At 35.4% G+C, this 22,819-nt stretch overlaps 1 protein-coding gene across 1 annotated transcript in view; it reads left to right on the top strand.

Moving 5' to 3' along the window:
• Positions 1-22,819, top strand: part of RAB2A (RAB2A, member RAS oncogene family) — a 90,285-nt gene that overhangs the window by 45,519 nt on the left and 21,947 nt on the right. Inside the window, exons 4-6 of the mRNA XM_080800810.1 lie at positions 4,326-4,408; positions 4,794-4,886; positions 15,575-15,686. Coding sequence (XP_080656936.1) covers positions 4,326-4,408; positions 4,794-4,886; positions 15,575-15,686 — 288 coding nt within the window. The remainder of the gene's footprint in view (positions 1-4,325; positions 4,409-4,793; positions 4,887-15,574; positions 15,687-22,819) is intronic.

Raw genomic sequence — 22,819 nt, 5'->3', positions numbered from 1 at the left:
AAAGAAGTCCATTCTCACTCTTAGACTCTCATCCAGCCTTTATCCACCATTTTTTAAATTCTTACTCTTCTTTTTGTTTTGTTTGTTTTTGTCAAATTTTCAGTTACCTTCCCAGTATATCCAAATAAATTTTACTCTCTCCCCCTATATTATAGTATGGATGTTTTAAGTCCCATGTTTCTGCCCAACTTCCCTTAAAATATTTTAGATTTTACCAGTATTTTCCCCCTCAAATATGACATTGGAACTGCATTTAAAAAACACTCATGTGCTTCCTACATGCTGAAAGTACCTTTTCAGCCAATGACAGGCATTTTTTGGTCCTTTATAAAATGTGTCCATTTATACCCAACTTCTTACCCCAAAGAATGGGTGTTTTTATATATCAGTGGGGTGGTAAGGATGGATGACCAGAATTCAGTGGGACCAGGGAAAGGGCCTAGAACCAACCACCAGGCCACAGTTCTACCTCTGCCACTCCTCTCTGCTCCCATCCCCACAAGCCAGAAGCTTTGTCTCCTGTGGCAGCTGTTCATCATCCCTCTCTTAAACTACAGGCACAGGAAACTCTCAAACATTCCATTCTACACTAATATTTACTTCCCACCTGTGTACAAAACGGGAAGTAAATATAAGCCATCCCTTACATGGCAGTGTTAAAAGAATCTGAAATCCTCTTTTTCATGGTAAATAACGCTTAATTTTTTAAAAAATTTTACATCACTGTTCTTTCTAGATATTTACAGCCCTTCTCAGAAGGATCTACTTTTGTTTTTGTAGGAGACTCCCTTAGAAAGCCTAGACTTAAGTAGTCCAGGTTGACTTTTTCTCTGTGCTTGCTGTGGTAGACATAGGCAGCCTAAAAATCAATCTGATTTTTACTAATGTTCTTGTCCTCCAAACCAAAGTCTTGTTCATATGTGTAGATTTAAATATCTTTTTTCTGAATCTTTATATTGTGAGGGCCAAGAAGAACAATCACAGGGATTTTTTTTAAGTTGAATCTTGACTAAAGTACCTGAGATTTATTGGGCGCTGGACAACTTATTTGGCTTCGTGGAAATCCTTTTCTCCTTTTGGTTCTTGGCTGGGTTCTTTATAGCTGGATAGATAAATCATTAGCAGTGAAAGTAGAGGTATTACCATAATACTGATTCTCACAAATCTTAATTTTCTAACTTTATTGGCCCTTTGGGATCAGTCATGATAACATAATGTGAGTACCTACTGTCTATACTTCAGTGGCTGTTTAACAGTTTGTGTATAGTTAAAGAAGCCATAGTTCAAAACTGAACCGGGCAGGATTTGTTTCCAGACTGTCAATACCATTAACAGAAAGACTAGGCCAATGTGTGGGGTATCTTTCTTACCAGGAGGTCTCAAGAATTCAGAAACTATTCTGAATATTGATCTTTGCTTATTATAAAGCAATCATAGATTTTAAGATGCATGGTTATGTTCATAGACCTCACTTGGAATGTTTGGATTTTTTTTAGCTTGAGTTTTTAATTTGTAATGGTAGGCAAAACCAGATTGAATGGATTCAGTATAAAGTGATCCATTATATACAGCATTTCCATATTATAAGATGTTCCTGGTAAAACAATACAGGAGGAATGAGAATGGTGTGTAGGCATGTGCTATTCTCCTTTTTAAAAATCTGTTCTCCCGGGATGCCTGGGTAGCTCAGTCGGTTAAGCATCTGCCTTCAGCTCAGGTCATGATTCCAGGGTCCTGGAATTGAGTCCCGCATCATCTCCTTGCTCAGCAGGGAGCCCACTTCTCCCCCTGTTTGCTGATCCCCCTGCTTGTGCTCACTCGTTAATAACGTCTCTCTCTGACAAATAAAATATTTAAAATTAATTAATTAATAATAAAAATCTGTTTTTCCTTTCACTATTTTTTTATCTGAGCTATAAACACTGTAGTTTTTAAATTTTATAGTGGTCTTCCTCTTGACAGTGTATTCATTTTAACTCCTCCCATAGAATGCCCCTGCAAGATTGTTTTAAAGGACTTTTGCATTTTCTCAATATTTAGAGCAGTAAACCTGATTACAAACTAAAGAAAAAATTACCTTTTTTGTATTATTACCAAGACTCCTTCATTGGTATATATAATTCACAATGAAATAAATCTCTTAAAAATGTAGTCCTACTTTGGGGGGGCGGGGGTGTGCTGTGGTAAGCGCTGTGAAGTGTGTAAACCTGGCGATTCACAGGCCTGTACTCCTGGGGCTAAAAATACATTATATGTTTATAAAAAAATTTAAAAATTGAAAAAAAAATGTAGTCCTAAGTTTTTCTGTGTTAAGCAGTTAAAAAAGAAATTCTCATAATGCATAATGCTTAAGTTTTAAACTTGGATTTATTAAAAAACTTTTTTGGAAAGATACATCTCAGTAAATTATGGTAAAATAATTTTAATGAAATTTCATGCTTCTAACTAGTATCATCTAATGTTTTAACCTCGAACTATGAAATGAGTTGGTTATTTGTATAGTTCTTTTATGTGATGGCTTTCTCAGTATTCAGTTTAGCATTAGACACTATTTGAAGTGGCAGAATTGCTTGCAGGGTACCAAGAGAGGGCCTAATCTTTAGTTTCCACATAAGAAAAGTTATTTTTACTGAATCTTGGCATGTTAGGATTTATTGATATCCACTTATTTAGGTGGGATGGAGTAATGACCCATTTTGTGCCCTTGATTAGGAGATTAGGATTCATTCTTTCATTGGAAAGGCTTTCTCTGCATGCCTGCTGTGTTCCAGACCCAGTGCTGGGTGCTGGGGATGGGGGATATGGGAGGGAGGGAGTATATTGTGAGGACCAGGAAGAACAAGAAATTAGTGTGGAGCATTAGAACAAGGTGGAACTTGAGTTGTCTTTGTGAATTCTGAGGGTGGAAGGGCTTAGTAGTTAACTGAAAGATCAAAGCTCAGCATACAAACATGAATATTTTCCAGGTTAGTAGATTTTTAATGCAAAAATTGTGAAAACTGGCTTTGTGTTTTCTCAATTTACATACTTTTTAATTTTATTTTATTTATTGGGGTGCCCGGGTGGCTCAGTTGTTAAGCATCTACCTTTGGTTCAGGTTGTGATCCCAGAGACCTGGGATCGAGTCCCACATCGGGCTCCCTGCTCAGTGGGGATCCTTCCTCTTCTACTCCCTCTGCTTGTATTCCCTCTCTCACTGTCTCCCTCTCTGTCAAATAAATAAATAAAATCTTTAAAAGAAAAAAAAAGATTTTATTTATCTGAGAGAATAAGAGAAAAAGAGAGAAGGAGTAGGGGGAGGGGCAGAAGCAGGACCCTTTCCCCCCACTGAACAGGGAACCGAATGTGGGACTCGATCCCAGGACCCTGAGACCATGACCTGAGCCGAAGGCAGACGCTTAACCGACTGAGCCACCCAGATGCCCCCCCCATACTTATTTTTTCTCAAAAGTAGAAAAGTGAATAAAAATGCAGAAGTATTTTTGGTAAGAACCATCTCAATTTTAAACTCAGAGGCAATATGTATATCCTTCACCAGCCTTCTTAAAAACCAGAACATTAGTGCCACTAGTAAAAGAGAGAAATTAACTAATTTTGCATAATCTCTGAAGTCTGTTTTCCCAAGTGGGTATAAAGATGACTTCTACATCCTGTTGCCGTTTGACAAGCATTATATATCACATACAGAGGAAATTGATTAAGTGTGTAGAAAAAATTATATAAATTAAACTCAGAGCCATTTTCTGTTTTTCATAATAAAATGATTGCTCAAAGAATTCCATCTGATGACTGTTGAAAGCTCACTGCAGTTTATGATATAACTGATAAAATCTGCATCCTTGGCCTTCCAACAACCTTTACACCAGCAGATGGTGGGCGTAAAGATGTCATTCATCATTTATTTACAATGGACTTTATTTATTCTAGTGTCAACAGCTGCCCCAGGGAGTGGGTTATTGAATTCAAATGTGAGGCTCTGGGTTATTTGCTTCCTTTCAAATTTGTCTTCAGAGCTTAGTTGCTAGGAGTCCATTCTGTGTTCTAATAATGATTCATGTATTGTGAAGCCATTCAGTAAATTGGGTTGTCAGGGATTGCCAAAAAAGGTTTAGAGGTCTTGTTGTTTGGGTGGGGGGGGCACATGTGTGTCTGGTTGACTTTGAGCAATAGTGGTATTTTGTGACTTTTTCCTAAGACTGGTGAAGTTAAGTTTTCTTTTCTTTTACACGCTCATTCCCTACCTGCCCATATTCTGTATATGAATAAAAAGAAAATATAGATGACAGTTTATTAAAGAAAGCTCCCAACCTTTTCTTTCCTGACAGGCGGGGCAAGAGTCCTTTCGTTCTATCACAAGGTCATACTACAGAGGTGCTGCAGGGGCTTTGCTAGTGTATGATATTACAAGGTGAGAACTTGGAAATGTATCTGTTCATTTGGTCAATGCAGAGACTTTCTCTAAATAAACATGATTGCCTTTATTCCCTGGCTGTTTGACTTTAAAACTTGTGTCTTTAATTAAATTTAAATTTACTACAGAGATCTACAACGAAATTATTTTCTTATATAAATAAACACCCCCAAGTTAATCAATTTGATAATATAGTTTATACATTGGAATTTTCCAAAGCAAAGTTACATTTAATTTCCAGATACTGTACTTGAGATCTGTTTCTCATTACATAAGTGGATATGGCTAAAAATAGTTACCTTTAATGGAATGTATACAGTTCATTGTACACTACAAGGGGAAACACTTTGAAAATCGTAATCAAATTTTCTTCCATATTTAGGAGAGATACATTCAACCACTTGACAACCTGGTTAGAGGATGCCCGCCAGCATTCCAATTCCAACATGGTCATTATGCTTATTGGAAATAAAAGGTAAAAAGACTAATTTAATTCTTTTTGGCATTAATGATGAAAACTGTGGATAGCTGTTTATGCAATAACTGATTTTCTTACATGTTTGTCCAAATGTACATTATTGGTTTCTTAAATTACAAAATTTTGAAAATCCCAGGATGTTTCTTTTGGTTTTTAAAATACAGTTAATAAGCTTTGTTGGAAATCATTATCATCATCATCATCATCATTATTATAAGAAATAGTTTGTGTTGGAAGGTAAACTTGAAAGAATAATTTGAAGGAAGTTCATCTGATTAGTAGTTGAAAGAAAACCCACTGATTTATTTGGGGGATGGGTCACTGTTAAATATTATCCAAATTATTTTAAATACTTCACAGTAGAAATATGTGTGCAGAACTCAAAGGAATATTTTCTCTCTTTTTCATGACTTAATGTGCATTACGAGTTTATGCAATACATCTCTTGGGTTTATTTCCACTTAAAGTTCTGAAACACTTTTAATATCATTACTCAGTAGATATCACATTAGTACTTTTAAGCTTATTTCTAAGGTTTTGTATTAGTGTCATCCTAATTGGTTTTTTTTTTTTAATCTTCATTTTATAACTCTAGGGAGCATTATTTGCAATGAATGCTCTTGTGCTCTGCATTTAAAATAATAGTACCTGGGAAAACAGTTTTTTGGCCATAGTTTCTCTAAAGTTTAAAGTAAGGAAGTTTTCACTAATTTTATTTGAAAATTACAGTGGCAACAAATAAAATGTTCATACTTTTAAATGTTCATACTTATATCTTACCAGTGTCTTCCTTTTGTCTGAAAGACGGTGAGTAGGTTCTTGCTGATGACTTGAAATTGGTTGTTGCCCATGAGAAACTTCTGATCCCTGTATGAAAAAGAAAAACATAATATGTACAAAGGTGTTTCTTACTACAGAATGAAATGATAATTACATGATTTGATGGAGGTGCTAGCCAAGGCCTGTGGTAGTAATCATATTGTGTTATATAAATGTTTCAAATCAACTTAAACTTAAGTGTTATGTGTCAGTTATATTGCAATAAAAAATAATCCCTGGGGCACTGGGTGGTTCATTCAGTTAAGCTTCTACCTTCGGTTCAGGTCATGATCCCAGGGTCCTAGGATCGAGTGCTGCATTGGGCTCCCTGCTCGGTGAAGAACCCACTTCTCACTCCCCTTCTCCTCCTCCTCCTCCTCCTAGCTCATGGTCGCTCACTTGCTCTCTCTCTCTCCCTCAAATAAATAAATAAAATATTTAAAAATAAATAAATAATTCCTAAATAATTTTTAAGAAAGTATTTTTTTCACAGCTAGTTGATCCCCCAACTCTAACCTGTAGTTACCATGGTATTCCTAAACTTCCTATGTGAGATGACTACTTTCTTAACTCTAGAGTCCTTTAGTGAAAAAAACAAAACCCTAAATAAATGGAGGGATATACTATATTCACTGATTGGAAAACTAAATATTTTTAAGATGGCAGGTCTTCCCAAATTGATCTAAAGATTCATTGCGATCCCAGTCAAAATTCTTTAGGCTTTAAGAAGGTAAAAATTAACAAGCTGTTTTAAAAATCTGTATTAAAATGCAAAGGTCATAGGATAGCCAAAGTTGGCGGATTTACTGGTTTCACTATACTGATTTCAAGATTTGTTATAAGATACTGTAATCAGTTTTGTCTGGTTTGGGCATAGATAGATGTAAATCAGTGGAACAGAGTAAGATGCCCAGAAGTATATTCATACACGCATACACACACACACACACACGTCAAGTTAATTTTTTGACAAAGTACCAGGGCAGTTCAGTTGGGAAAGGATAATATTTCATCACATGGTGCTAGAACAATTCAGTAGCCATGTATCAAAAAATGAACCTTGACCCTTACCTCACACCATATACAAAAGTTAACTTGAAGTGGATCATAGACCTAAATGTAAGAGATAAAAATGTTTAAAAATTCTAGAAGAAAACAATTTTAGTGACTGTGGCTTTGTCAAACATTTTTTCTTTTTTTTCCTTCCTTTCAGATTTTATTTAAATTCAAGTTAGTTAACGTACAGTGTAGTATTAGTTACAGTGGTAGAATTTAGTGGTTCATCACTTGCATATAACATGCAGTGCTCATTACAGGTGTTTTCCTTAATGCCCATCACCCATTTACCCCATCCCCCTACCCACCTCCTGTCCCAACTACCCTCAGTTCCTTGTATTTAAGAGTCTGTTATGGCTTGCCTCCCTCTCTGTTTTTATCTTAACTTTATTTTTCCTTCCTGTATGTTCATCTGTTTTGTTTTCTTAAATTCCACATGAGTGAAATCAGATGGTATTTGTCTTTGACTTATTTCACTTAGCATAATGCCCTCTAATTCCATCCACGTTGTTTTGTTGCAAATGGCAAGATTTCATTCTTTTTGATGACTGAGAAATATTTTAATATATGTTTTTATATATTTATAGAATTTTTATAGAATTTTAATATAATTTTTATTTTTCTATGACTTACATAATTTTATATTATAAATTATAATATATAATTTTATATATATATCTTCTTTATCCATTCATCCATCAGTGGACATCTGGGCTCTTTCCATATTTTGGCTTATTGTGGACATTGCTGCTATAAACATTTGGGTGCATGATCCCCTTTGAATCACTGTTTGTATCCTTTGGATAAATATCTAGTAGTATAATTGCTGGGTCATAGGGTAGTTCTGTTTTTTTTATTTTTTTTTTTTATTAAAGATTTTTATTTATATATTTGACAGACAGATCACAAGTAGTCAGAGAGGCAGGCAGAGAGAGAGAGGAAGGAGCAGGCTCCCCGCTGGGCAGAGAGCCCAACGCAGGGCTTGATCCCAGGACCCTGAGACCATGACCTGAGCCGAAGGCAGAGGCTTTAAACCACTGAGCTACCCAGGCGCCCCGGGTAGTTCTGTTTTTAACCTTTTGAGGAACCTCCGTACTGTTTTCCAGAGTGACTGGACCACTTTGCATTCCCACCAACAGTGTGAGAGGGTTCCGTCTTCTCTGTATCCTCGCTGATGTCCATCCGATGTCCATTATTTCCTGAGTTGTTAATTTTAGCCATTCTGACCGGTGTGAGGTAGTATTTCATTGTGGGGTTTTGTTTTTCTTTCTTTTTTTTTTTTTTTTTTTAGATTTTCTTTATTTATTTGAGAAAGAGAGGACATGGGGAAGGGCAGAGAGAGAGGGAGAAGCAGACCCCCTGCTGAGCAGGGAGCCAGACTCAGGGCTTGATCCCAGGACCCTGAGACCATGACCTGAGCCAAAGGCAGACACTTAACTGACTGAGCCACTTAGGCACCCCCTCATTGTGGTTTTAATTTGTATTTCCCTGATGATGAGTGATGTTGAGCATTTTTTTCATGTTTGTTAGCCATTTTTGTATGTCTTCCTTTCAGAAATGTCTGTTCATGTCTTTCCCCATTTTGTAACTGGATTGTGTATTTTCTGAGTATTAAGTGGTTAAGTTCTTCATAGATTGTAGATACTAGCCCTTTATCTGATATGCCATTACAAATATCTCCTCTCGTTCCATTGGTTGCCTTTTAGTTTTGTTGATTTGTCAAACGTTTTTTAAATGGGACAGAAAAAAGGCATAAAAGGGAAAAAAACAACTATATACTTGACTCTTGAACACCACACAGTCCAAAATTTGCATTTGATTACCAAAAACTTAACTGCTAATAGGCTACTGTTGACTAGAAGCCTGAGAGCAAATAGTTGATTAACACATATTTTGTATTTATATGTCTTATATATTGTATTCTTACCGTAAAGTAAGCTAGGGAAAAGAAAATGTTATTAAGAACATCATAAGGGGAGCACCTGGGTGGCTCATTGGGTTAAAGCCTCTGCCTTCGGGTCAGGTCATGATCCCAGAGTCCTAGGATCGAGCCCCATATCGGGCGGGCTCTCTGCTCAGCAGCGAGCCTGCTTTCTCCTCTCTCTCTCTCTGCCTGCCTCTCTGCCTACTTGTGATCTCTGTCTGTCAAATAAATAAATAAATAAAATCTTTAAAAAAAAAAAAAAAGAACATCATAAGGGAGAAAAATACATTTGCAGTACTATACAGTAATGGGAGCAAAGCAAAGTGAGAGAGAGAGTCTTAAGCAGGCTCCACACCCAGTATGGAGCCTTATGCAGGGCTCAATCTTACAACCTGGAGATCATGACTTGAGCCGAAATCAGAAAGTCAGACACTTAACCAACTGAGCCATACAGGCACTCCCCTGTACAATACCGTATTTATTGAAAAAATTCACAGTAAATGGACCCTTGCAGTTAAAATCCATGTTGTTTAAGGTTCAAATTCAACAAAATTAAAAACTTTTGCTTTAAAAAAAAAGTTTCAAAAATGAAAGGGAAGCTACAGACTAGGAGAAAATAGTACAACATAAAACCTATGTCCAACAAAATGTTTGTTTCTAGAATATATGAAGAATTGTTACAATTTATTAATAAAAAGATAAACCAGTTTTTTTTAATGTGCAAAAGAACTGAACCAGCACTTTACTAAAGAAGATATGTATTGTTGGCAAGTAAACACATAAAAAGTACTTAACACCACTAATCATGAAGGAAGTGCAGATTAAAACCTCAATGATGGGGCTTCTGGGTGGCTCATTTGGTTATGAATCTGCCTTTGGCTCAGGTCATGATCCTGGAGTCCCTGGACGGAGCACCTCATCAGGCTCCCTGCTCAGCAGGGTGACTGCTTCTCCCTCTCCTTCTGCCCTTCTCTCTCTCTCTCTCCCCCAAATAAATAAATAAAAACCTTCAAAAAAATAAAATCCCTATGATGTACATACCATTATGTACTCCTTAAAATAGCTAAAATTTAAAAGATTAACATACTGAGTGTTGGCAAGGATGTAGAACTGAAACCCTTATACTGCTTTTGGGAATTTAAAATGAAAACAACCACATTGCAAGATGTAAACATACATCTAACATACTGCCTGCACATTCCATTCCTAGATATTTATCCAACATAAACGGTTTTCATAGGGCCACACAAAGAATTATACACACATACTCTACCAGCTTTATTTGTAATAGCCCCAAAGTGGGAAACAACCCATATTTCAAATAATAAGCGAATGGGTAAGTTGTGATATAGTCATGCAGTGGAATACCACTCAGTAATAAAGAATGAGCTATTGGTATGTGCAACAAAGTGGATGAATCTCAAAATAATTATGCGGAGTGAAAAAATCCAGACAAAAATGAAGACATATCATGTGATTCCATTTGTATAAAATCCTGGAAAATTCAGAAAGCAGATCGTTAGTTGCCTGGGGTAAAGTAGGAGGAAAGGATGGATTACAGAGTGGGGTGTGAGGAAACCTATGGGAGGGAGGCAAATGGCTTCACAGGTAAACATGTCAAACTCATCATTTTATATTAAATGTGCAATTTCTTTTATGTCAATTATACTACAGTAAAGCTGGAAAAATAGTAAGATAGCAAATAGCATTTTACTGTATAGATTTAATTTTAGAAAGTTATTTTAATAGAAATCAAGGTTTGCTGTTTAAGAGAAAATATTTACTTACATAATATTTCAATTGGAAAAGGCCAATTATTGATTACTTCTTTGTAACTGGAAATATCTATCATCTTGGCCTTTGCTCAAGGCTTTTCACGGTTATTCTTTCCTCATTTAAATTATTTCAACCTTTCAAGATTAAAGCTATTGTAGGGAAACTTTAGTCTTTGTGATACAGAAGTATTCATACTACCATTCAGTAGTGATGTGTGAAATAATAAGAGGAGAATATTTGGAGAATAAAGAGAATTTTCACACTTTTAATCTTACCAATGTTTTCTTTGGGTCTCAGACATGGTGGATGGCAACTTACTGATGGCTTAAAATTTTGTTCCTGCCCATGAGGAACTTATAGTCTAAATCTAAAAGGAAAAATCATATTATATACAAGAGGTGTTTCTAATGATTGTAGTTTGGTGGCCCTTATACTTAAGAGTATAGTAGCTATGGAAAGACATTTTAAGGAAAAACTAGGAGAAGGGAACAAAGAACGTATGACATGCAGAGAGTGAATGGGAATGAACAGAGATAAATGAGGTGATTATTATTAGATGAGGTGAATTGGGGTAGACATGGAAACGGGGAATAGGCGATTTTTGAATTAGATGCATTAAGCAGTAGGGAGCCAGTGAAGGGATTTGAGGAGGGCAGTGACCTAGTCAGAGTGACAGATGACACAGATTTTTCTTAACTATGGCATTTTAAATTGGTTATACAAGAAATAGGAAGCAGGGTCCACAAAGATGAAAAATTCTTGATAGTCAAGGATTATACTACAAACCCTAAACAAAAAGGGTGTGAATTAAGAGAATGATTTAGGAAAGAAAGATAATTAACTAATGAAAACAGTTTAAATGTTTTATGATTTTTATGCCTAGAAAACTGAGGAAACAACCAAAGTGAGGAAGGGTGTGATGAAAAAAAGATCATGTATCCTAAATTGCCACTTACTTTTTTTTTTTTTGAACAGTCCCTCAAAGGTACATGTCTTTAACCCTCTTTGCTAAAATAACATTTGCAAATGCAAATGTAATCAGAGATAATGGTGTGGAAAACAGAGTAATTTTATCCCCAAATAAGGTATTGTTTAAATAAGATATGGCATATGCTTAAAATAGGATAAAGGGTACTTAAGGGAAGAGGTGTTTTCTTGAAAATTTTGCGCAATTGAAAGCTAATTTTCCCTTAAGAATGACTGTCAGATAAGGGGGATGAATTCCAGGAGCGTGTTACCACATCACTGTTGCTAGGGTTTTCCCCCCACTTTTTATTTCTACTAGAATATAAGCTCCTTGCGGCCTGTGGGGGTTTGGGATTTTTGTCTATTTTGCCGAGTAGTCTGTCCCCAGATGTAGGAAAGGGCTTGGCACGTAGGTGGCCCTCAGATTATAGTTGGGTCTATTACCCTGCCTGTGCTATAATATTTGTAAACTTAGTTTGCCCTCCTTTTTGTTCTCATCTTAAACCACTAATATTTCATAGCATGGGCATCTAAACAGCATGTCACATTCTTGTGGTTCCCTTTGTAATATTTTTTATCAAACTTTCTAACGTTTCACATTGTTAGGAGTGTTTTTTGAGCACTTGTATCACTAAATGCTTAGATGACTTTTTATAAATTGTAAATTATTTTTAAAATGTAATAACTGAAAGTTACAAAATCACTCAGAAGTTTCAGTTACTTAAACAATGGCTACTGAGGGGTGCCTGGGTGGCTCAGTGGGTTAAAGCCTCTGCCTTCGGCTCAGGTCATGATCCCAGAGTCCTAGGATGGAGCCCCACATCACATCGGTCTCTCTGCTCAGCAGGGAGCCTGCTTCCCTTCCTCTCTCTTTGCCTGCCTCTCTGCCTACTTGTGATCTCTGTCTGTCAAATAAATAAAATCTTTAAAAAAACAAACAACAGTGGTTACTGATAATGAGCTAAGTGACAGCTTTGTAAACATAATTGACAACTTATCTGGTCAGCCAGCTTTTTATAGGCATCCAATTCCTGGTGAATTTTGTAATGTTGAAACGGTGATATAACTTAATATTAGATGGATGAGACTTTAACATCTTTGTTTTGCTTTATCCCTAATTTGTGTGATATAAATTTGCATAAAATACCACCATTCTTTATACTCAGTAAAAATAATACTGTAAAAGACTCCAAATGGGAAAACGATAAAAAACGCAAAATACAGTCGTGGGTATGAACATCTTCCAGTAGGAAGAAAGAGACAAAGGAGCAGTATGGAATTGTATTCAAGACGTTAATTACCTGTGGAAATTGAAATTATGGGTCTTTTTTTTTCTTTGTATTTTTCCATATTTGACAAAAACTTCTTCAATTTTTATCAGAAAAAGTAATACCTATATGACACAGTCATCTGGGTGGTGATTCCACCTCCTCCATCAGCTCTTCCTAGACTGTGAACTTGCTTGTTTTAACCTGCCCTCTTTCTTCCTCCATTTCCTCATCCGTCAAGTACATTAAATGAGATAATCCATGTAAAACACTTCACAGTGCTAGGTTTATACTGTGTTACTCATCATCCAAGGAAATGGTTAAATGAACTGTGATGGGATATTAATCACTAAAAATTGTGTTTGTGAAAAAGATCTATATAATGATATAGATTCTAATATTAAGTGAAGAAAATTAGGACATGGAGTTTACAGATACAGCATGGTTATGCATATATGTGAAAAAGGTCACTTTGGGGTAGAAAAACAGGACTAAGAAGAATGATTAAGTCAATTGTAGGATGACTACACTATTTACAGAGTAACCTCCCTCCTCTCACGGGCACTCGTGATTCTGCTTACTCTGCTTTTCCACATTTACCACTTTCTAACATACTATATTCTTTACTCAGTATTATTGTCTGTCCTCTACTGGAATGTACACTTTTTTGTGTGACTTCTTCATTAATACATCCCAAGGGCTTACCAAAATTCCTGGCTTATAAAAGGCATTCAGTAGATATTTGTTGAATGAAGGAACAATTTCCTTTTCTTAGATTTTTCTGTATTTCTAATTTAATAATGATGATAATGGGTATTTGTGAAACTAATAACCGAACTAAAGAAAAAGTAACATTAATGTGCAGTACCTTTCATAGTCATCAGAGTGGCATATATTAACAAGTGTGATCTTACCATGTGTTGGTGAGGAGGTGATACAATGGGAACTTTCAAACGTTGCCACTAAGAGTATAAATTATGCAGCTGTTTTGGAAGGCACCTTTGTACTAAGTATATATTCAAGTGCAGTGGCTTTTAAGCTTTCTCATTTGACTTAAATACATTTTCTGTCGTGTCTTAGTTCACAAATTATATGTATACCTGCATAAAAAACAAAATTCCGTGAAACAGTGGGTGATACAGTCTGATATTTTCTCTTCTTTTCCATACTAATTTCACTGAGTCATGGCACATGTACACCAGATACTGTACTTAGAAAATGTAGTACTTTCTAACATTTTACTACCTTGGAAAAGTTTTGGCACATGTACACCAAAAAATGTATAACTTTTTATTGTAACATTGTTTATAATAATGAAAAATTATAAATAACTTTTTCAAATGGAAATTAAAAATAATTGTGTTGCATTCATTCACTAGACTACATAATACGGCAATAAAACATTAAGAAACTAGATCTACATAGAGTATGTCAGTAACCCCAAAAAACATCATGTTGACCAAAACTAACAAGTTGGAGAATGATAGCTACATCTGAATTCTTCTTAATGTGCAAAACCCTTTCTTGTATAACTATAAACATGAGTATACATATAAAAAACATGCATGAGAGTGGAAACACTAAATACGGAGAAGTGGTTACCTTTGAGGTGAAAAGAAAGAATGAGGGGCACCTGGGTGGCTCAGTCGCTAAGCGTCTGCCTTCAGCTCAGGTCATGATCCCAGGGTCCTGGGATCGAGCCTGCATAGGGCTCTCTGCTCAGCAGGAAGCCTACTTCTCCCTCTCCCACTTCTCCTGGTTTGTGTTCCCTCTCTCGCTCTGTCAAATAAATAAAATCTTAAAAAAAAAAAAAAAAGAAAGAAAGGAAAGAATGAGATCAGGAGCAGACAGGTACGGAAGAGGTGAATCAACTATAACTTGATTTTGTTTCTCAGCAGTGAAGAAATCTGATATCAGTGTGTCCGAATAATCAGGGCTAGATGGAAGTACATGGGTATTCTATTCTCCATCCTTTTCTGTGTGCTTTACATATTTTATAGTAATAAAAACTATAAGTTTTTAAGTTTTTACAATAAAACACACTTTTCTTTTTAAAGATTTTATTTATTTATTTATTTGACAGATCACAAGTAGAGAGGCAGGTAGAGAGAGAGGAGGAAGCAGGCTCCCTGCTGAGCAGAGAGCCCGATGCGGGGCTCGATCCCAGGACCCTGGGATCATGACCTGAGCCGAAGGCAGAGGCTTTAACCCACTGAGCCACCCAGGCGCCCCAATAAAACACACTTTAAAGAGACCACTGCTTTCCCTACCTTCCTAATACAGTTCCTATACAATAAAAATGAATACTGTTCTTTCCCCCCAAAACTTCTAGCTTAGACTTTTGTTTCTCTCTACCTTTTTCTGTTAACAGTTTTACTAGGAGTTAAGCCAAGTAAGATTAATAATCTAATTAATGTGTCTTTAGTACTTTGGATTTTATTAAGCAATTTCCTAGAGCTTCTGGAAATTAAGTGATTTGTTTTTAAATCACATTCATAGAAACTCAGTCTGGCTGAAAGTAGACTAGTGTTCTCTCTTGAATTGTTATTTTGAGTAAGAGGTTTCCCTTCTTTGGGAACCCACTATACTCTAGAGCTGGGTGTTGATAGATGTTCCATTTAGGTTTCTCTTACTTACAGTTTTCTAGGACTCTAACTGCGGATCTTCTCCTGTTGGATGATTTATTCCTTGAAACTAAGCACATTCTAGCCATTTGACCTTCATAATACCCGGAATAAGTCAGTTATATTATTATGTGTTAAAAATTAATCAAAAGAATAGTCAGCACAACTTTGAATCTTTTGCTACACTTTTCACAGATACCTCTATTTATACTGTGCTGGTTAATAACATGGCCTTTTATTTCCTATATTTAGTGATTTAGAATCTAGAAGAGAAGTAAAAAAAGAAGAAGGTGAAGCTTTTGCACGAGAACATGGACTTATCTTCATGGAAACTTCTGCTAAGACTGCTTCTAATGTAGAAGAGGTAAATAAGAGACCCTTTTAAATGTTCATCATCATCTTTTCACTTAATTGAAATGTATTATATACTTTAATATTACTTTATTGGTATAACTCCCATAAGCTTTTTAGACTTTGAATATCGTAGAGTAGGAAAATTTCTTCTGTTTGAAATGCCTTGCCTTGTAACATTCATCTTAAACTCTTAAATCATATTCTGAGCCTTCTCTTGAAGCCCGAATGCTTTAACACATCTTTGCATGTATTTATCCTGAGAGAAAAAAGAAACAGTAATGAAATTTGGAAATATATTGAGATACATTTGTAGCTGTTTGTATCTACTTTTGCTTCAATAGGGAAGGTATTATATTATTTCTCTGTAACATTATACAAAACATAAAGTTTAAAGTATCTCAGTTATTTCCATTGATCAGCCTGAACTGCTACAAGCTTTCTGAACACATCATGTTCTTTTTATGCTTTCTGTATTTGGATATGGTATTTATATACTATATGTAGATGAGTAGAGAGTTAATTCTCCCTAAGGATAAGAATCACCTCCCTAAGGTGAAAGTATTGCTACACTCTATTTTATAAAAGTCAGGAAAGAGGCCAAAAAAGTAAGTAGTTTGCCTAGAGTAATGCTGTACTTTCCACCTCTGGGTAAGACTCTCAGCAGCAGTTACGAAAAGGGATTTGAGAAAATAAATGATTTTAAAATGTCATTTTTCTAAGGATAGCAGAGAATAAGATGCTAGGTAGCAGCTTAACACTATGCCTTTAATATAATAAACAGTGAGTAAATATTTATTAAGAATGTACTTGGGGCTCTTCTAATTAACTTCTGAACCCAGAAATTGACTATAGTAATTCAACAGCATTGGTATTTTCACTGAAAAATTCTTTCTAAAGTATGACATTATACCTATCTATACTTGATGAGGTGCTCTGTGACTGTTCTTTAATGCCTTTCCTACAGCTACCAATTAATGCTTTACTTCTTGTTTCCAGTAATTACAATTTAATTACATACAAGAGTAATATTGCACTTTGCACAGTGAACCCAGAGAGAAATTTGTTCTGCCCCTTTGTTCAGCTTAAAATAGACAGGTAAAGCTGCCTGTTTCAGAGAGGCACTCCTTTATTAGAGGTGTTGTATTTGGAAACAATAATAGCCAATGTATTGTGAGGGTTTCAGGACCTCTGAAACATATCCTTTGGATTATTATTGATTTTCTTATTGATTTTAAGAAACTCTTAAGGCCAAAATTGAATATATTTTGGCTAAAAAAACCCTTATACTATGGGGCTCCTGGCCAGCTCAGTCAGAAGAGCATACAACTCTTGATCTCTGGGTTGTGAGTTCGAGCCCAAGGGTGTAGAGGTTACTTAAATAAATAAAATTTAAAAAGAAAAGAAAATACTATGAAGTCAGATGATAAAGCATCAAATACTAGAAAGTAATCCTAGATTTCTAGTTCTGTTTCTGATGCCTTTGTGTTCATTTTCTTTATTCTTAACTAGTAACAGTAGGTATATATTTGTAAGCAGCAAATTACTGTTGTCATTTGGCGGAACACTTAAGTAAATTCCATTAATGTTTTAGCAGCACTTATTACAGAAATTCTGTGTTAATACTAAAAATAATTGTTTAAATTTGATCTGGGCAGGAATTTCCTATACTCATGAGAGAACTTTACTTAGTTATGTAAATTAACTTGCTTCTCAGAAACCAAGGATATTAAGAAATAATCTTTTCTAATTCCATTTTTAAAAGATTTATAGAAAAGCACATTTTTAAAAGCACTACATAATATCATCATCCATCAAATTTTACCTGAAAGCTAAAAATATTTCATGATCAGGTATTTTGAGGAGGTAGAGTACCATTCTGTGAACCACAAAGAGCAAAATCAAATCTGAATTTCTACAGGACTTTAGGAACTAATTAAACATGAACGCAACAACCAAAGGGCTTCAGCATCTAGAAGAATGCTCTCCTATCTGCCAAGTACATCTAAAACTTTCAATATTATATGTAAAACAATTACAAGAAAACAAAGTTAGAGTGAAGAAGGCTGACCAGCTTAGAGGCCTAGGGATCTGAGGAAAGTGACATGTCAGTGATTTCCCTTGATTTTCTTCAGACTGGGTTCTAGAGAAGCTGGCAATCCAGAAAGGCCAGCAGGTGCAGGGGGAAAAAAGAAGCCTACTTTCTAGCCAAGGGACCAGGAAAGCAAACCATTCTGTTATACTCAAACATGGCAGAAAAAATTATGGTTCTGCTTCTACCATCAGCTTACTTTAATGAGGTTTCCTATACTCATTTTTCTGTGGGATTGGTGTCAGGGGAAGCCAGCAAAAGTGCAGGTTTAAATTAGATCCAGAATCTCATAACACAGTGCCCCAAATGTCCAGATATCATTAGAAAATCACTCTTCATACCCAGAACCAGGAAGATCTCAAACTGAATGGGGGAAAAAAAAAATCAATAGATACTAATAGCAAGATGACAGAGGTGTTAGAACTGATGAAAAAATTTTTAAGCAACCATCATAAAAATGCCTCAGCAAACAATTAGCATGCTTAAAACAAGTGAAAAATAGTCTCAGCAAAGGTAGTATAAGTGAGAAGAACTAGATAGAAATTTTAGAATGAAAAATATAATTAACATAGAAAAGGCTCAGTGGATGGGGTCAACAGCAGAATGAAGGGACAGAGTAAAGAAATAGTGAACTGGATGATAGAAAAATAGAAATTACTCAGTCTATACTAGAGAGAGAAAACAGACTGGAAAAAAAAATGAGCAGTGCCTCAGGGACCTGTGAAACCATAACACAAACTCTAACATTGTGTTATCAGATTCCTAGAAGGAAAGCAGAAGGAAGATGGCTCTGAAAGTACTCAAATAATGACCAATAATTTGCCAAATGTGGCAGAAGACATAAACCTAGATTTAAGAGGCTGAGCTAACTCCAGACAGGATAAATCCAGACAAATCCACACCGTGCCAAATTTCTGTCAACGGTCAAATCTCTGAAAGCTAAAGACGAAAAATTACAACAGCAGTAAGAAGCAACTTACCAATTCAAATGACAGCAGATTTCTCATCAGAAACAGTGGAGGTCAAAGAAATACACAGTAGTTTCAGGAACTGAAAGAGAATAATTTTTAGGATGCTAGAACTGGCAAAAATACTTTCAAGAATGAAGAAAAATAAAGACATTATCAGGGTGAAAGAAAGCTAAGAACTTATTAATAGCAGATCTACAAAACAGTGGCTAATGGAAGTTATCTAACAAATGAAATGATAAAAGAAAGAATCTTTGAAGGAACACTGGTAACAAAAAGTATGGATAATTACAATAGACTTCTCTTAAAACTTATAAGTCTTACAAATGATGTTTGACAAATGAAGCAGAACAATAATGTCTAGGGTGTTCTTGGTGTATATATAGGAAATTCCATAAACCATGGTGAAGAAAGGGCCATCAGGGGAGCTAAGGGTACTATACTTCACCTGATTTGGTAAAATGACAACACTAGTAGACTCTGATAAGTTATATATGTGTATATAAATACAATACCTGGAATAACTACCAAAGAATATACAAAGAGATAGACTAGTAAACGATAGGTAAATCAGTATGGAATTTTTAAAAAGGTTCAAATTAACCCTCAGAAAGGTAGGAAAAAGAAAACCAAAATCAGCCATAGAAAACGAAATGGCAGACTTAAGCCCTCACATTGCAAAAATGACATGAAATATACATGATCTAAATATATGAATAAAAAAAATGGCAGAGAGGATTAAGAACATGACCCAACTATATGGGTATCTGTAAGAAATTCACTTCAAATATAATGATACAGGCAAGTTGAAAATTAAATTATTGGAAAAGATACATCATATAAACATTAATCAGAAGAAAGCAAGAGTGACTTTATTTATATAAAATAAAATAGACTTACAAGCAAAGAAAATTGTCAGAGACAGAGTGGGACATTATGTAGGAGTCTGCTGGGAAGACCTGGCAATCCTAAATGCATATATATCAAAAAATAGAGATGCAAGATATGTGAAGCAAAGCCCAGTAGAAAACTGGAAATAAACCAAACAGTGGAATTAAACTAGAAATCAATAATAGCCTCCAATTATGATTATGGATTTGTCTGTTTTTCCTTTGAGTTCTATTAATCTGGTTATCAGTAAGCAATAACTGGAAAAAAATCTCCAAAGACTTGGAAACTAAACAACACACTTCTAAATAATCTGTGTCTAGTGGACGTCTTAAAGGAAACTTAAAAATACGTTGAACTGAATGAAAATGAAACTATAACATATCAGAAATTATAGGTAATGGGTACTTCAGTACAGATAAGGAAGTATATAGCATTAAAGGCATACAATAGAACAAAAGTCGTCTCAAGAATCTTAGCTTCCACCTCAGGAACCCAAAGCAAATAGAAGAAAGGAAATAATAAAGGTAAGAGCAAAAATCAGTGAAATTGAAAACAGGTAAATTATGATAGAGATAATGAATGAAAAACTTCTTTTCAAGGTCATTAAAACTGACAGACCTCTGTCAAGATTGGTCAGTGCAGAAAAAGGATTTGACAAAATTCAATACCCACATGTTTTAAAACTTAAAAAAAAAAAAAGGAATTGAAGAATACTTCCTCAGCTCATTAAAAAGCATCTACAAAACCACAGCTAACATTATACATATGATGAAAGGCTAAATCTTTCAGCCCTTAGATCAGGAACAAGGTGAGGATGTCTGCTCTCACTATTATTGAAGATATTGGTGGAAGTTCTAGTTAGTGCAGTAAAGCCGGAAAGGGAAATAAAGGCAGACAGCTCAGAAAGGAAGAAATAAAACTTTTTATTTGTAGCTGACATGACTGACATGATTATCTCTAGGAAAACCCAAGGAATTTACACACACACACACACACACATACACATACGCAGACTAGTTAATGAGTGAGTTCAAGAAAATTACAGGATACAAGACAAATATACAAAAAATCTCTTATATTTATGGTGCTCAGTCGGTAGAGCATGTGACTGATGAACTCAGGGTTGTGAGTTCGAGCCACATGTTGGGCATAGAGCTTACTTTTTAAAAGAAAACTATTGTATTTCTATATATAGCAGTGAACACCAAAATTTAAAATACAGTACCATCTATGATTACACAAAAAGAAAAATACCTAGGTTTAAATCTAAAAATAACATGTACAGAACAGGACATATATGCTAAAAACTGCAAAATGCTGATGAAAGAAAGAAAAATACAAATAAATGAGGAAACATACTATGTTCATTGTTTGGAGTACTCAACCTAGTAAAGATGTCACTTCACAGATTGATCCAGAGGTTTAATCCAATACCTATCAAAGTTCCAGTAAGATTTTTTGATAGATATTTGACAATATTATTATAAATTATAGATGGAGGGGCAAAGGTCCTAGAATAACTAAAGCCATTTTGAAAAAGAATAAAGTAGGGGAATCGTTCTTTGATTTGAAGGCTTCACATAGACTGCGTGATACTGGTAAAGGAATAGATACATACAGCAGTGGAACTGAATAGAGAAACAATAAATAGACCCATACAGATATGCCCTAATGATATAATAGAGGTGCAGAAATAGCTCACAGAGGAAGATAGCCATTTCAGTAAATGCTCTAGCAATTGGATGTTCCTAGACAAGTAAATTAACCCAAGTCTCACACCTTATACAAAAACTAACCCAAAACAGATCCTGGAGTTAAAAGTAAAACATTTAGCTATTTATATTTTAGGGGGGGAAAGAGAGAAAATCTTCAGGCTATCGTGATAGACATGCATGTCAATAAAAGCACTTATGCTTATGGATCATGATCCATAAAAGGAAAAATTGATGTTTGCTTTTTAAAACTTGTGCTCTGTGAATGATCCTGGTAAAAAGATGAAAATGAAAGACTGCAGACTGGGAGAAAACACTTGTAAACCAAATACCAACAAAGGACTAGTATCTAGAATAAAAAACTCTCAAAACTCAATAGTTTAAAGAAGAAATCAATCCATTTAGGAAACGGGCAAAAGACATGACCAGAGATTTCATCAAAAAGGATATATAAGCAAATAAGCACTTGAAAAAATACTCAACATCAACCAGCTGTTAGGGAAATGCAACTTAAGACTTCCATGAATTATCACTATACATCCATCAGAATGGCCAAAATTTAAAGTGACAACACCAAATGCTGACAAGGATATGGAGAAACTAGATCACTCATACATTGCTGGTGGGAATGTAAAATGAAAGGGCCACTCTAGAAAGTTTGACAGTTTCTTTAAAAACTACGTTTCAGGGATGCCTGACTGGTTCAGTCAGTAGATCATGCAACTCTTGACTTCAGGCCCATGAGTTCAAGCCCCACATTGGGGGTAGAGTTTACGTAATAAAAAATAAATAAAATGTGGAAGGAGGAAAGGAAGGAAGTGAGGGAGGGAAAAGAAAGAAAAGAAAAGAAACTAGACATTCAACTACCATGCTATCTAGCAGTTGTTCCTCTGAGCATTTATCCCAAAAAAATGAAGATTTCCAGAAACCAGTACACAGATGTTCATTGCATCTTTATTCACAATATGGCCAAACACTGAAAACAACCTGGATGTCCTTTAACAGATGAATGATTAGACGAAGTAATAATAGTACATCCACACGACAGAATACTACTCAACAGTAAAAAGTAAAAAATAAATAAATAAATAAAAAACTAGGGGACCTGGGTGGCTCAGATGGTTAAGCATTTGCCTTTGGCTCAGGTCATGATCCCAGGGTACTGGGATCAAGTCCCACATTGGACACTCTGCTCAGCTGGGGGCCTGCTTCTGCCTCTCCCACTCCGTCTGCTTGTGCTTGCTCTGTCAGATAAATAAAATCTAAAAAAAAAAAAAAAAAAAGGATGAACTATTGATATATGCACAACCTAGATGAGTCTCCAGAAAACTATGCTTAGTGAATTAAGTCAATCCCAAAAGATTGCATACCGTATTGTTCTATTTATATTACTTCCTTTAAATGACAAAATTAGAGAAATGGAGAACAGATTAGTCACAGCCAGGTTTAAGAGGGGGTGTCAGGGTGGAAGGAAAGTGGATAT

Source organism: Martes martes (genome assembly GCF_963455335.1).
Source record: "Martes martes genome assembly, chromosome: 4".
NCBI classification, from domain to species: domain Eukaryota; kingdom Metazoa; phylum Chordata; class Mammalia; order Carnivora; family Mustelidae; genus Martes; species Martes martes.
This window is presented reverse-complemented; position numbering and strand designations above follow the sequence as displayed.